A 17,124-nucleotide genomic window follows, 5' to 3' on the forward strand; every position below is an offset into this window, starting at 1 on the left:
GATGGACAGACCTGATGGAAATGGAGTGCAGAGTTAACCATTCCCAACCCCCCCCCCCCCCCGAGAACTATGAACTATTGCTGTTGCTATGCTGCTAATGAGGGAGAGAGAGATAAAGCCCAGGCAAGAACATCTGCTACAGATAACAGGGGGAGAGAGACTGTTGATTTACTGTATTTTGACTCTACTTTGCTCGTTAACATTCCTCAGGAGACAGCAGGAGTGGCCTGATTTGATGGATAGCTGAGACCCCGTGAGTGGGGATAAAAGACAGGTCTGGAGAGACACCCTTCAGACACACCAGTGGACACTGACGGAGTGTTGGGAACCCACAGAAAGGTGGGGGCTTCGGAGACCGAACCAGGAGATCGGTCAGTAAAGCTCTCAGTGTAACGGCGGGGCCGTTGGGGACTTGTGTGTGTGTCCACTCATGCCAGAGTGACGAGTCCACCACAGAAGAACGGTCTAGCTGAAGAACAGAGGGGTCATAACTGAATGGCCACAATGACACGACAGATTAAGAAAGCCACAAAAGGTTTGCCTGCCGCAGCTTTTGCTGTTACATCTCGCTCACTCTCTCTCTCTCTCTCCAACGATTTCAATACAACAACCATAACTACTTCAGCATTTATGAACTGAACTCTATACTTTCCTATGACAATTCATTTACCCCAGACATCAATAGAGCTTGTTTATTATTGATTATTATTATTCCTACACTTTTAGGTTTATTACTGCTAATTTGTTTTATATGTATTTTGCATTTTTGATATTGTATTGTGTAGTTTACTAATAAACACCTTTAGTTTGGTACCACCAGACTCCAACGGATTCTTCTTTCTCTGCTGGTCAGACACCCAGTTACGGGGTATGTAACAAGGAGAAGGAGCAAAGTCGGATTATAGCTCCTTACAACTAGTTGCTTTGGACTGTTCATTGATTGTACCAATATGTGTGCCATGAGTCATTGTCGCTCTTTTCACTCCCAGCAGCACCAGCACCAGCAGCTGAAGCTGAGGCTCCATCAGGAGGTGGTAAGTAGAACATTGTGCAGGTGACATTTTCATTTTGCTCTTTGGAAATTGCCTTGCACTGTATAATCTAAATTTGCCTCAACATACAATCATACAGACAACTGCAAAGAGGCACAGCTGAAAGAGCTAAAATTTTGTGTTTATTTATACTGAATTATAAATACAAGAGATTCTGCAGATGTTGGAAATCCAGAGCCACACACATGTACAAAATGCTGGTGGAACTCAGCAGGTCAGGCAACAGATATAGAGAGGAATAAACTGTCAGTGTTTCAGACAGAGACGCTTCATCAGGACTAATGTTAGCTGCTCACTGTGAACATCTCAAAAGAATACACCTCATGGTCTTTTTGCCCCTGGAGGAATGCAGCAGGTCGATGAGGGGAATGGATGGCTGATGCTTCAGGGCAACACCCTTCATCAGAACTGTCCACTTCCCTCCACAGATGCTGCCTGACCTGTTGAGCTCCTCCACCATTTTAGGTTTATTTTGCCTCAAATTCCAGTAACCTCAGTCTTTTGTGTCTCCATCAGCAGTCTTGAATCTGGTTCAGGAAGCTGTGTGTCAAAGGCCACAAAGATTTTAATTGATAATTTAGAGGTCGAGAGTCTCCCTAGCTTCCTTGAACAATATTTAGTCTTCAACTAACAATGAGTGTCTCATAGATCTGCTGTATCAGAGCTCCTCTCTTAACTAAAAATTACATGTAAAAGTTAGAGCCGTCTTGGAGAGGGACACCTGTTCAACACTATTTATATCCTTTCCATTTCATCAAGCTTGTGGTGACCCACTTTCTGCACAGGCGAACCGGCTCACAAATAGCCAGCGTGCGGGGAGAGACTTTGGTAATGCACCTCTGACATCATTTCTGCCCGGAGAGGCAAGAATGCCAGCACCGTGAAGTTTGAATAAACTAGTCTCGAAACGACTTACCGACTGCATGTCGTCTCTAGCTCTGTATGTAGTACATCGCTACATTGGTGACCCCGACGGTCCAAACGGGATTTGGACCAAAGATGACCAACTCTTCATCTGTTCACGCAGTTTCGCTAAAACTGCCGACTTTCTGGATGCTGCGACCATGCGTGTGGTTTAGCCAAGCAGAAGCCCAGTTCCAGATTCGGCAGATATCCTCTGATTCCACGTGTTCACGGACCACAAACCGTTGACCTTCACGTTCACAAAGGTGTCTGATCCCTGGTCGGCTCGCCAGCAGCGACATCTGTCCTACATCTCCGAGTACACGATGGACATCCAGCATGCCTCAGGAAAGGACAACGTCGTGGCGGATGCACTCTCCAGACCAGCTGTTCAGGCCCTGTCCCTGGGGGTGGACTATGCAGCACTGGCAGAGGCACAGCAGGCAGACGACGAGATGCCCAGCTACAGGACCGCAGTCTCGGGTTTGCAGCTGCAGGACTTTCTCGTAGGCCCAGGTGAGAGGACCCTCCTGTGCGACGTGGCTACCGGCCAACCTCGCCCCATCGTCCCGGCAGTCTGGAGGCGGCAAGTTTTCGACTCCATACACGGTGTGGCGCACCCATCTATCAGGACAACCGTCCGGCTGGTCTCCAGCAAATTCGCGTGGCACAGACTTCACAAGCAGGTCAGTGAATGGGCCAGAACGTGCGCGCAGTGCCAAACAGCCAAGGTGCAGCAGCACACTAAAGCCCCACCGCAGCAGTTCGAACCCACCCGCCGGAGTTTCGACCACATTCATGTGGATATCGTGGGCCCCCTACCATAGTCCCGAGGAGCGCGGTACCTCCTAACTATGGTAGACTGGTTCACAAGGTGGCCAGAGGCGGTCCCGCTCACCGACACATCTGCCGATTCCTGCGCCCAAGCACCGATTGCAACCTGGGTAGCACGTTTCGGGGTACCGGCCCACATTACCTCCAACAGAGGCGCCCAGTTCACCTCCAGCCTGTAGTCGGCTGTGGCCAGCCTGTTGGGAATGCAGCTACACCACACAACTGCCTACCACCCACAGTCGAATGGACTAGTGGAACGCTTCCACCGTCACTTGAAGTCGGCTCTCATGGCCCGCCTGAGAGGACCTAACTGGGTGGACGAGCTTCCCTGGGTCCTGCTTGGAATTTGCACAGCACCCAAAGAGGATCTGCATGCCTCATTGGCCGAGTTGGTGTACGGCGCACCCCTGGTTGTCCCGGGTGAGTTCATACCAGCCCCAAGGGGGCAAGAGGAAAAACCCGCAGCAGTCCTGGACAGACTACACGAAAGGTTCAGCAACCTGGCCCCCGTGCCGACTTCACAGCACGGACGGATCCCGACCCATGTACCCAAAGACCTGCAGGTCTGTAAGTTTGTGTTTGTACAAAGGGGCGGACACCGGGCACCGCTACACCGGCCGTACGAGGGGCCATTCAAGGTGATCAACAACAATGGGTCCACGTACGTTCTGGATGTTGGGGGGAAAGAGGAGGTTTTCACGGTGGACCGACTCAAACCAGCCCATGTGGACTTGGCGTAGTTGGTCGAGGTTCAGGCACCGCGGCGCAGAGGCAGACCTCCCAAACAGAGGCTGATCCAGACTGTGGACATTGGGGGGTGTATCGCCGGTTCTGGGAGGGGGATATGTGGCGACTATCTTTCTGCGCATGCAAACCAACTCACAAATAGCCAGCACGCGGGGAGAGACTTTGGTAATGCACCTCTGATGTCATTTCTGCCCGGAGAGGGCGGGCGCTAGGGATTAAATGCCAGCGCCGCAAAGTTTGAATAAACTAGTCTCAAAACGACTTACCAACTGCGTGTCAACTCTAGCTCTGTATGTAGTACATCGCTACAAGCTTTTATTTATTTTGTAGTCAAATAATTTAAATTACAGAAGAGCAGAGAAATAAATGGACTTTGACTTTGAAAAAATCAGAATTCTGTGCCTGTATTTGCTGAAATAGCTGCTCACTGGGAGTCATAGTCTCAAAAAAAATGTTTAAGTGGAGCTGTCCGTTCTTATGTGTTAGGAAGTGCAAAATGTGGACACTTATAGTTTGTTCACGAAGTCCCATGAGCATCAGCTGTTAGAATTCTTGCACCGAAAACAAACTCCTGGATGAACTCAGTAGGTCAGGCAACATCCATGGAGGGAATTGGATGGCTGATGTTTCAGGCCGAGACCCTTCATCTGGATTTTGCATCTTTGGAATGTGGGTGAAAACTGGGGCACCTGAAGAAATCCCACACTGTCACGGGGAGAACGTACAGTCAGCAGTTGAATTGAACCCAGGTCGTTGGCACCATAAAAATGTTACACTACCGTGCTATCCCAATGGGATGGAAGAGGCCTTGAGGGACATGGGACAAATGCAGGGAAATAGAATTAGCTCCGATAAACATTTTGATTAGTAGCATGGTCGAACTGGGCTGGTGGGCCTGTGTAACTCTGTCTCTGTGACTCTATGCCTCTAGCTCAGGGGCTCAGCTCCAATATGGAGGCTTAATGGTATTGGTTCATGGCATAAAAAGGGTTGGAAACCCCTGCCTAGCTATTGGATTCCCATGTTCAGTATCAGATACATCAGCACACCATCTTTGATGCTTGTGTTTCAAATCTCAACTTTTAAAGGGTTTTTATTTTACAAATTCAAATAAATGATCTGTTCTCCACATTTCTTACTTAAAAAGTTGACCACAAAATATGTCAGATGAAATGAGATTACAATGATTTTGTTCCTGTTTGTTCTGATAGATTCATGGAATTTTTATTTAAGGCAGGAGCTCTGGTACAGCTGTTCAGTGGTGACATATCAAAGAGAAGTCTGCAGCATTGATGAGGGGTCTTGGTCCAAAACATTGACCGTTTATTCCTCTTGCTAGATGCTGCCTGGCCTACTGAGTTTCTCCAGCATTTTCTGTGTGTTTTGTTTGGGAGAATGTGTCCTTAGAGTGAGAGCTCTATGTGAGTGAGAGCTGGTTACACCAGATGATACATCAGCCCTCCCATGCAATGGAACTGGGCTGCTTGCCAGTGGGAAGGACTCTGAAAAATAGTCAGGGTCCATCAAACAACCATTATTGTCTGGGTAAGAATTTAATGAATGGTTGGTCGGATGACATACCTATTACTTCTACAAATTGCTTGCCATATTTCTGCTTCACATCAGTAACTACACTTCAAAAATACTTCAGCACCGGAAAGGTGCTTTGAGATGCCTTAAGTAGTTGGAGAAGCAATTATGTTTATTATTGAAATCTTCATAATTGAATAACATTGTTATGGATGCACTGTCACAGCAGATTTAATGAGAAAACTCACCACCATCTTCTTGGTGGGTACGCCTTCAGTAGTTCTAGCCTTTTTTTGGATCTCACAGCCCAGGAAGAATCTGAAAATGGTCATTTTGGAAAAGGTATTGGAGAATTATTAACAATTGTAGAATTATAACCTAGCCACAGTTAAGAGCTTCAGTAAGTATAGATGTTGTCAATATTTAAGTTTTTGTGTACTGATCTTTTCTTTTATTATCAGAAAATGCAAGTTGTAGTGATACAACCCTGGCTCAGAAACGTAAGTTTATAAATGAGGTATAGACTGAAAACATTATTATAGACAGTTAATCACAGTCAAGTTTATTTAATACACAACAATAATGAATGTAGGCAAGGTTTGTTGAAAATTCACTTTGTCCTTACCCATTGCTCCACTGGTAGAACCTCCTTGGTTGCTTTAAATCTTATTTGAACCACAATCCTTTCCACAAATTCTTTCCATATAATTCCAAGAGGTGAGGTTATAGAGATTCCACATCATCTCACTGATCTTTGTAAGTTTTACCGCAGTGAAGATGTAAGGATTAAGTGTAACATTCAATGAAACTTCAGTTAAGAGAAGTTTGGATAGGTAAACGGATGAGAGGGGTATAGGGGCTGTGGTCTGAGTGCCATTAGATGGGACTGGGCAGACAACCAGGTCGGCATTAACTTTACGGTTTGAAAGGCCTGTTTCTGTGAAGCAGGAACTCAGCAACTGAGGACTAAGGAGCTGGTGGTGGACCTGAGGAGGGCTAAGGCACCGGTGACCCGTGTTTCCATCCAAGAGGTCAGTGTGGACATGGTGGAGGATTACAAATACCTGGGGATACGAATTGACAATAAACTGGACTGGTCAAAGAACACTGAGGTGTCTCTATTTCCTGATGAGACTGAGGTCCTTTAACATCTGCCGGACGATGCTGAGGATGTTCTACGAGGCTGTGGTGGCCAGTGCTATCATGTTTGCTGTTGTGTGCTGGGGCAGCAGGCTAAGGGTAGCAGACACCAACAGAATCAACAAACTCATTCGTAAGGCCAGTGATGTTGTGGGTGTGGAACTGGACTCTCTGACGGTGGTGTCTGAAAAGAGGATGCTGTCCAAGTTGCATGCCATCTTGGACAATGTCTCCCATCCACTCCATAATGTACTGGTTAGGCACAGAAGTGCATTCAGCCAGAGACTCATTCCACCGAGATGTAACACTGAGCGTCATAGGAAGTCATTCCTACCTGTGACCATCAAACTTTACAACTCCTCCCTTGGAGTGTCAGACACCTGAGCCAATAGGCTAGTCCTGGACTTATTTCCGCTTGGCATGATTAACTTATTATTATTTAAATATTTATGGTTTTATATTGCTATATTTCTTCACTACTCTTGGTGCGGCTGTAATGAAACCCAGTTTCCCTTGGGATCAATAAATTATGTCTGTCTGTCTGTTTGTCAACTTGTGTAGCATCTATGAAGAGGGATAAACTGTTGAGGTTTTGGGCCTAGACCTTTCATCAGGATTTAAAAGGAAGAGGGTAGAAGCTAGAATAAGAAGGCAGAGGGAAGGGGAAGGAGCACAAGCTGGTAGGTGATAGTTGAGACCATTTGATGGGGAAGGTGGGTTAGTAGGGGAGGGGGATGAAGTAAGAAGCTGGGATATGATAGGTGTAAGAGGTAAGGGGCTGTAGAAGAAGAAATCTGATAGAAGAGGACAGTGGATCATGGAAGAATAGGAAGTAGAAGGGAAAACCAGTGGGAGCAGATGGGCAAGTGAAGAGGCAAGAGAGGAACCAGAATGGGAAATGGAAAAAGAGCAAAGGATGGAGGGAGGAGTAATTACCAGATGTTAGAGAAATTGAGTCTACTCAGACTTTGGAATATGAAGTGTTGATCCTCCAACCAGAGTGTTGCCTCGTTGTGGCAGTAGAGGAGGCCATGGATTGACATATCAAAATGGGAGGCCACCAGAAAATCCGGCCTGTTTCTGTTCTATAGTAGTCTATGATTCTATGACGAAGGCAGCAAGACATGTCGATTGTATTTTGGTGTACTTACTGTACAACTTATCTTCACAAATCTGCTCCATTTACAATGTACATAAATCCCAGTACAGCATGCAACTCCCAAACAAAGTACAGAATAGTCTAGAGCAGCAGTTCCCAACCTGGTATTGGTCCATGGCATAAAAAAAGGTTGGGAACCCCTGGCCTAGAGAGAGGGGATATTGCCAGTCTCTGACTCTGGACCACACTTGTATGATGACACCAAATTCAAATCTCCATCTTTGTTTAACTATAAGTTTATACAAACCTTGCCACAAAACAAGGGAACTCAAAGCCTGAACTTAATTACATGAGTTTGGCATGGTCTGGATGGACCGAAGGGCCTGTTTTTGTGTTGTAGTGTTCTATGACTAAGTAAAATATCATGGTACTGCAGTAACTTAAAATAGTTGAAATGCACAGCGGTCATGGTGAAAGGTTAGTGACCTGAGATATTACATCCATTGCTTCACAAGCACTGGCTGGCCTGCTGAGTATTTCAAGCATTTTCTGTCTTTATCATTTCATACAATGCTCATCCTTAATTGTAATTCAATAAGTTTCAATGAGGTCACCCCTCATTCTCCTGAATTCCAGTGAAAACAGGCCCAGAGCCATCAAATGTTCTTCATAGGACATGCCAATCTATCCTGGAATCATTTTCATGAACCTCTTTTGAACCATCTCGAGTTTCAGAGGCCAACACTGCTCTACATGATATACTGTATGTGTGTATGTAACACACATATATAATTAAATAAGCAGTGCAAAACATGACTGTGTAGCTAGGCACAGCTCAAATGCCATCTATAAATTTGCCAATGACACAATTGTTATTGGCAGAATTTCAGATAGTGACTAGGAGTGAGATAGATTGGGTTTGAGTGGTGTCACAACAACCTTGCACTCAACACCAGCAAGACCAAAGAATTGATTGTGGACTTCAGGAAGGGGTGTTGAGAGAACACACCAGACCTCACCAAGGAGTCAGCGGTGGAAAGGGTGAACAGTTTAAAGTTCCTGGTGTCAACTTCTTGGAGGATCTACCTTCGGTCCAATATTGGTGCAATCATGAAGAGGTCACGCCAGTGCCCATATTTCATTAGGAGATTTTGTATGTCACCAAAAACTCTAGTAAATTTCTACAGATGTACCATAGAGAGCATTCTAACTGTTTGCATCACTGTGTGGTGTGGTGTGCCAATACACAGGATTAGTAAAAGCTGCAGAGGGCTGTAAACTTAGTCAGCTCATTATAATACAACTCTCCCCATCATCGAGGTCATCTTCAAAAGGCAGTTCCTCAAGAAGGCAGTATCATGATGAAGGACCCTCACCAACCAGACATGCCCTCTTCTCATCACCACCATCAGGGAGGAGGTACAGGAGCCTCAAGACCCACACTCAATGTTTTAGGAACAGTTCCTTCCCCCTCCACCATCAGATTTCTGAATGGTCCATGATCTCGCAAACACTACCTGACTAATCCTCTTTTGCACTACTGTCTATTTAGTATTGAAACTTACAGTAATTTATTGGGGCTGAACAAATTTCACGACTTACCTTAGTAACGATAGTTCTAATTCTGATTAATTATCAGAATCAGGTTTAATATCACAAGCATGTGTCATGAAATGTCTTCTTTTGCAGCAGTAGTGCATAATAATATCAAAACTACACATTACAATATGAAAACAATTTATATAGACATACAAACACACACATATTTATTAAATTAAATAAGTATTACAACAATTATTATTTAATAATTGAGTATTTCCTGTTAGGAATGTAAATTCCTTTATGTGGCCCTAGAATACCTGGAACATATCAGTGCTGATTGTATGTTACTCGTCAGCAGTGAATGCTTTGAGGGGGGCATGGTTATTTTGGAGAAATGGTAGAAAGAGGTGCTGATTAAAACCTAGTGACATCATAACCTGGTTATAGCTCACAATTCTAGTCTCCATTCCTGATGACCATGGATTGAACTTGCACAGAGGTGCCTCGTGTGTTGGACCACATAATTTTATGGGCTCAACAGTCTTATCAGCTGACTGCTGCACCGTAACAGACATCGAGAATGTACAGTGAGAGGCTCTCAGGGACTGGAGGTCCTGGTGGGATGTGTAATAGGCAAGGGTATTCTTTCCCTATCGAGGACTCATAGATGAAGCTTTACCTACCTTCATATGGGAATCAGACAAATTAATGATGAGGGTAAAGTTACAATGATACAGAGAAGAGCCAGAAACTGGAAGTTGTCAGTTGTTCTGTTTCAGAGGCAGCATGGCCACCACGATGGGCAGAAATGATGTCCTCCTGTGCGGTAGCCATTATGTTATTATTAATCTGGAGAAGTGTGAAGTGATTCATTATCAGTTATTACTGTCTGGTCTGGTGCAGCATTCTCCCACAATATACAAAAACGACAGTGAGCTGTCAGGTCAGCAGTAAAGGTCATTGTCTGCAGTCTACCATCACTGCAGGACTTAGAAACATAGAAACCTACAGCACAATACAGGCCCTTCAGCCCACAAAGTTGTGCTGAACATATCCCTACCTTAAAATTACTAGAGTTACCCATAGCCCTCTATTTTTCTAAGCTCCATGTACCTATCCAAAAGTCTCTTAAAAGACCCTATCGTATCCTGGACTTGTATGTCCGGAAGCAAGCAGGAAAATCATTGCAGACACTACTCATCCAGAAAGATTCCTTTCCTGAAAGCTCCTTTTTGCAAAGCAAAGAAGTGCTGTTAAAACAAAAAAACACCACACCATCTTAAAAATTTCTCCCCACAAGTGGTTAATCTGATCAACAATTCTTGTTGGCCACCACCTTCCAATCTATTACCTCAGTCAATTCAGTACAATGTAAACCACTTTTACATTGTAAATGCATGATAGTATTTATGTGTATATATATATATATATATATATATGCACATTTTATTCCATATTCGTACTTGTTAGCCTTCATTAGTTGGGGATTGAGTTCAAGAGCCTTGAGGTAATGTTGCAGCTCTATAAAACCCTGGTTAGAGCACAATTAGAATACAGTGTTCCATTCTACCCACTCCTCTACCTATCTTTGTATCATCGGCAAATTTAGCCACAAATCCATTAATACTGTAGTCCAAATTATTGACATACATCGTAAAAAGCAGCGGTCCCAACACCAACCCCTATGGAACTCCACTGGTAACCAGCAGCCAGCCAGAATATGATCCCTTTATTCTCACTCTGTTTTCTGCCGACAAGCCAATGCTCCAGCCATGCTGTAATTCCACAGGCTCTTATATTGCTAAGCAGCCTCATATGCGGCACCTTGTCAAAGGCCTTCTGAAAATCCAAATACACCACGTCTACTGCATCTCCTTTGTCTACCCTTCTTGTAATTTCTTCAAAAAATTGCAGTAGGTTTGTCAGGCAGGATTTTCCTTTCAGGAAACCATGCTGGCTTTGGCTTGTCATGTGCCTTCAGGTACACCGTAATCTCATCCCTAACAATCGATTCCAACAACTTCTCAACCACTGATGTCTGGCTAACAGGTCTATAGTTTCCTTTCTGCTGCCTCCCGCCCTTCTTAAATAGCAGATTAACATTTGCAATTTTCCAGTCATCCGGTACAATGCCAGAATCTATCGATTCTTGAAAGATCATCGTTAATGCCTCCACAATCTCTCCAGCTACTTCCTTCAGAACCCATAAATAGAGTGGACAGCCAGAAACTCTTACCCAGGACAGAAATGGCTAATATGAGGAGGTCATAATTTTAAGGTGATTTTAGGAAAGTATAAGGGGACATTGGATGATATTTTTATACACAGAGTGGTGGGTGTGTGGATTGCCCTGCCAGGGGTGATGATAGAGGCAGATACATCTTGGACAAAAGAAAAGTGGAGGACTATGTGGGTAGGAAGGTTTAAATTGATCTGGAAGTAGGTTAGAAGGTCAGCACAACATCATGGGCAAAAGGCCCTGTCTGTGCTGTAATGTTCTGTGTTTGATGTTTTCTTATGTAAGGTTTGTTCTCATACCTCCTTTTTTCTGTTAACAGAAGTGGCTCTGCAAGAACTTCAGCAGCAACTAGGTAAGTTTCTAGAAAATGGTTGCAATACAACGATAGTGTTCAATGACTAATTCTCTGCTAAGGTAAACATCTTACTACTGTTATTCTCTGTCAACAGAGAGGTTGCAACATGGTGAATTGTCAGAAGAAGAAAAAGGTGAGTTTAACCCTGGAGAAACCTTGGTTTAAGAGTATGAGATGCAAAGTATTACAGCGCACCTATGGATCGTATTTCTGGGTCATATGAATTAAAAATGTGATGTGTTTCAAAATATATAATGCATAAAGTGGAACATTGCAAATGAACGAGTGAATTAGAACACACAAGAATGCAGGGGCATGAGTAGGCCATTTGGCCCTTCAAGCCTGTGTTCTATTTGATGAGCCTTAGAGTAGTTTATAAGAATATGATTCAGAGGGAGTTCACGAGAATGATAGCAGGTATGAAGAGGTTACCATATGAGGAGCTTTTGATGCTCCTGGGCCTGTACTCACTGGAGTTTAGAATACTGAAATTGAAACCTATTGAATATTAAAAGGCCTAGATAGAGCAGATGTGGAGAGGATGCTTCCATTGTTGGGAGAATGTAGAACCTGAGGGCACAGCCTCAGAGCACAACAATGTCTCTTTAGAACGGAAAGGAGGAGGAATTTTTTTAGCCAGAGGGTGATAAGGCCATAAGACATAGGAGCAGAATTAGGCCATTCAGCCCATCGAGTCTGCTCTGCCATTCCATCATGGCTGATCCCAGATCCCACTCAACCCTATACACTTGCCTTCTTGCCATATCCTTTGGTGACCTGACCAATTAGGAAACGATCAGCTTCTGCCTTTAATATACCCACGATCTTGGCCTCCACCGCAGTCAGAGCAGTCCACAGATTAATTACTCTCTGGCTAAAAAATCCCTCCTTACCTCTGTTTTAAAAAGTCGCTCCTTGATTTTGAGGCTGTGCCCTTTAGTTCTGAATACCTCTGCCGTAGGAATCATCCTCATCACATCTAACCAATCTAGTCCTTTCAACATTCGGTAGGTTTCAATGAGATCTCCTGCATTCTTCTAAATTCCAGTGAGTATAGGCCCAAAGCTGCCAAACACTCCTCATATGTTAAACACTTTATTCCCAGAATCATCCTTATGAACGTCCTCTGGACTCTCTCCAATGACAACACTTCCTTTCTGAGATATAGGGCCCCAAACTTGACAATACTCCCAAGTGCAGCCTGACTAGTGCCTTATAAATCTTCAGCTTTACCTCCTTGCTTTTATATTATATTCTCCTTGAAATAAATGCCATCATCACATTTGCCTTATTTACCACAGACTTGACCTGTAAATTAACCTTATCGGAGTCTTGCACAAGGATTCCCAAGTCCCTCTGCAACTCTGATGTTTGAACCATCTCCCCATTTAAATACTAGCCTGCTCTATTGTTCCTTTTATCAAAATGCATTATCATACATTTCCCGACACTGGATTCCATCTGCCACTTTTCATCCATTCTTCCAATTTGTCTAAGTCCTCCTGCACTACATCAGCACTACCTATACCTCCACCTATCTTTGTATTATTTGCAAACTTTGCCACAAAGACATCAATTCCATTATCAAATCATTGACAAACAACATGAAAGGTAGCAGTCTCAGCACTGACCCCTGGGGTGCACTAGTCACTGGCAGCCAACCAGAAAAATCCCCTTTTATTCCCACTCACTGCCTCCTGCCTGTCAGCCATTCCACTATCCATGTCAGTACATTTCCTGTAACGCCATAGGATTTTATCTTGTTAAACAGCCTCATGTGTGGCACCTTGTCAAATCCCTTCTGAAAATCCAAGTAAATGACATCCACTGCCTCTCCTTTGTCCACCTTGCTTGCTTTTTCCTTGAGGAATTCTAACATATTTGCCAGGCAAGATTTCCCTTTACAGAAACCGTGCTGACTTTGACTTATTTTATCATTAGTCTCCAAGTACCCCAAAACCTCATCCTTAGTAATAGACTCCAACACTCCTAGCCATTGAGGTTAGGCTATAACTGGCCTATAATTTCCTTTCTTTTGCCTTCCTCTCTTAAAGAGTGAAGTGACATTTGCAATCTTCCAGTCCTCTGGGATCATGCCAGACACAAGTGATACTTCAAAAATCATGAACAATGTATCTGTTACCTCTTCAGCAACCTCTCTCAGGACTCTGGGATGTAGTCCGTCTGATCTAGGTGACCTATCCACCTTAAGACCTTTGAATTTGCCTTGCACTTTTTCCCTTTGTAATGGCTCTCACCCCACTCCCTGACACTCACAGACCTCTGGCACACTGTTGGTGTCTTCCGCAGTGTAGACTGATGCAAAGCGCCCATTAAGTTCATCTGCCAATTCTTTGTCTGCCCGTTATTATCTCACCTGCATCATTTTCAAGTGGTCCAATATCAACTCTCACCTCCCTTTTACTCTTTATATAGCTGAAAACACTTTTGATATCCTGCCTTATATTATTAGTTTGCCCTCATATTTAATCTTTTCCCTTCTTATAGCTTTCTAGTTGCCTTTTGTTGGATTTTAAAAGCTTCCCAATCATCCAACTTCCCACTCACTTTTGCTATCTTATTTGTCCTTTTTTGGCTTTTATGCAGTCCTTAACTTACCTTGTCAGCCAGGGTTGACTATCCTGAACATTTGAGAACTTCTCTGGGACATATCTACCCTGCAACTTGTGAACTATTCCCAGAAATTTCAGCCATCTCTGCTCTGCCGTCATCTCCACCAGTATCCTCCTCCAATCCACCTAGACAAGCTCCTCTCTCATGCCTCTGTAAATCCCTTCATTCCATTGTGATACTGATACCTGTGAGTTATGCTTCTCTCTCTCAAATTGCAGTATGAAATCAATCATATTATAATTACTGCCTGTTAAGAGTTCCTTTATATTAAGCTCCCTAATAAGATCTAGGTTATTACATAACACTCAATTTAAGATAGCCTTTCCTCAAATAAGCTCAAACACAAGTTACTCAAAAAAACCATCTTATAGGCATTCAACAAATTCCCTGTTTTGCGATCTGCCACCAACCTGATTTTCTCAATCCCCTTGCATGTTGAAATCACCATTACAATTGTGTCATTACTCTTATTACATGCCTTTTCCAGCTTCCTTTGCAATCTCAACCCCACATCTTGGCTACTATTTGGAGGCCCATGTATGATTCCTATAATGATTTTTTTATATACCAGCAGTTTCTTAACTCCACCCACAAAGATTCAACATTCTCTGACCCTATGTCACCTCTTTTCTAAAGATGTAGTTCCACCTCTTACCAATAGAGCCACACCACCGTTATGTCTTCCTGCCTGTCGTTTTGATACAAAGTTTATCCTTTGATGTTAAACTTCCAACTATGACCTTCTTTCAGTCATGACTCAGTGATGTCAACAACGTCATAACAACCAATCTCTAATTGTGCCACAAGCTCATCCACCTTATTCTGAATGCTACACTCATCTAAATACAACACCCTCAGTCCTGCATTCTTCGGTCTTTTGAATTTTGCCTTTGTATTTAACTGTACTCTGTCTGCATTTGTACCCACTTATTGGCTTATTCCTCTTTACATTCATGTTACCGCCATCATCTACTTGTAAACCTGCTGGTTCATCCTCAGCTCTATCATACTGGTTACCATTCCCTGTCATATTAGTTTAAGCCACTTCCAACAGCTCTAGCAAACCTGTCTGCAAGAATTTTGGTTTCCCTTGGATTCAAGTGTAACCCATCCCTTTGTTACAGGTCCCACCTGCCCCAGAAGAGGTCCCAATTACCCTGAAGTCTGAATCCCTGCCCCCTGCTCCAATTCTTCAGCTACACAATTTATCTGCCATCTCACTGTCGTGTGGCACAGGCAACAATCCTGAGGTGAATGAACTGTGGAATTCATTGCTGAAGATGGCTGTGGAGGCCAAGTCATTGTGCATATTTGAAATGGAGATTGATAGGTTCTTGATTAGTCAGGGTGCTAAAGGTGACAGGGAGAAGGCAAGAGAATGGGGTTGAGAGAAATAATAATCAGCCATGATGGAATGGCAGAGCAGATTCAATAGGCCAAATAGCCCAATGCTACCCTATGTCTTGTGCTTTTATGATCAAAGGCAAAGAGTCACAACCTTCTGAGAAGCACAATTTCTATATATCTGTGTTTTAAATGACCAGGTTGAGACCTTTGTTCAGGACTGCAAAGAAAGTGAGGAGATATTCGGTATAAAAAGGTAGAGGGCAGGGGTGGAGCAGGAGCTGGCAGTTGATGGCTAGTTCTGATGAAGGGTCTCGGCCTGAAACATTGACTCTAGTTTCCTTCAACACATTGCCTGACCTGCTGACTTCATCCAGCATCTTGTATATGAAGCTAGGGAAGATCTACTTCATGTCCTGTACAACCTGCTAAGTGGGGCGGTATCAGAACAGATACAGCAATTCAAAACTGAGCACATTGAGCTACAAAAGATCACAACTGATGAGTGTTCCTCTGATTGTAAGACTGGTACCAATTGAACCTCACACATCTAGTTCTTGGTTGTGTGCTGTAATTAGTTAGTGTAGGGGTTAGAGCAGCACTTTAGTACAGTACCAGTGACCCGGGTTCAATTCCTGTCATTGTCTGTAAGGGGTCTGTACATTCTCCCCTTAAATGTGTGGATTCCCTCCCTGGTTAATACAATGTGGGCCGCTATGTTGGTGCCAGAAGCATGAGGACACTTGTGGGCTGCCCCCGGTACACCCACAGATTGTTGGCTGTTGACCCAAACCTCACATTTCACTGCATGTTTCAATGTTACAATGTATATGTGACAAATAAAGCTAATCTCCTTAAGTTTCTCTTTATATATTTAGTAAAATTTCAAAATGCAAGGGAATATACCTTCAATGCTATTTACAATTTCTCATATAATGATGGGAAAATCTTTACACTTGGGCTGATTTAGGACGAATAACATTGGTTTCACAAGGGACCATCTCAAAAAATAGAGAAACTGGCTATTTTCTCTTGATCCTCAGTGGTATTATCTTTGCCAGCTACTCCACCATCAATATCCTTAAGGTCATGACTGATTAGAAACTTGACTTCAATACCTTTCAAAGTCAAAATCAATTTATTATCCAAGTACATACATGTCACATGTTACCAAATACTACTCTGAGATTAGTTTTCTTGCACAGGAAAAAAATAAGAAATAAAATAGACGTTAATGAAAAACTATACAGAAATAAAGACTGAGAACCAACCAATGTGCAAATAAAATAAATACTGAGAACATGTGTCTTTGAAAGTGAGTCTGTAGGCTGTAGAATTAGTTCAGAGTAGTGGTGTGTAAAGTTATCCACACCAGTTAAGGAGCCTGGTGATTGTAGGGTAATATTTATTCCTTAACTTGAAAGAGTGAGACCTAAGGCTCCTGGGCCTTCTGTCTGATGGGTGTAGTGACAAGAGGGCATGGCCAGATGATGGAGGTCACTGTTGGTAGATGATGCTTTCTTGTGGCAGAGTTTTATATAAATATATTCGTTGGTGAGAGTGCTTGTCTGTGATGGATTGGGTTGTGACCACCATTTTCTGCAGCCTTTTCGATCCCTGGGCCTCAGTGTTTCCATACCAGGCTGGGATGCACCCAGTTAGGATACTCTCCACTGCGCAGTTATAGAAATTTGCAAAGTTTTTG

At 43.5% G+C, this 17,124-nt stretch overlaps 1 protein-coding gene across 1 annotated transcript in view; it reads left to right on the forward strand.

Moving 5' to 3' along the window:
- The first annotated feature begins 207 nt into the window (after positions 1-207).
- The window catches only part of LOC140731487 (uncharacterized), a 50,194-nt gene continuing 33,277 nt past the window's right edge, over positions 208-17,124 (forward strand). Inside the window, exons 1-4 of the mRNA XM_073052962.1 lie at positions 208-535; positions 993-1,034; positions 11,406-11,438; positions 11,536-11,574. Coding sequence (XP_072909063.1) covers positions 496-535; positions 993-1,034; positions 11,406-11,438; positions 11,536-11,574 — 154 coding nt within the window. The 5' untranslated portion in view covers positions 208-495. The remainder of the gene's footprint in view (positions 536-992; positions 1,035-11,405; positions 11,439-11,535; positions 11,575-17,124) is intronic.

The sequence above is a fragment of the Hemitrygon akajei genome, chromosome 8 (genome assembly GCF_048418815.1).
Source record: "Hemitrygon akajei chromosome 8, sHemAka1.3, whole genome shotgun sequence".
Lineage (NCBI taxonomy): Eukaryota > Metazoa > Chordata > Chondrichthyes > Myliobatiformes > Dasyatidae > Hemitrygon > Hemitrygon akajei.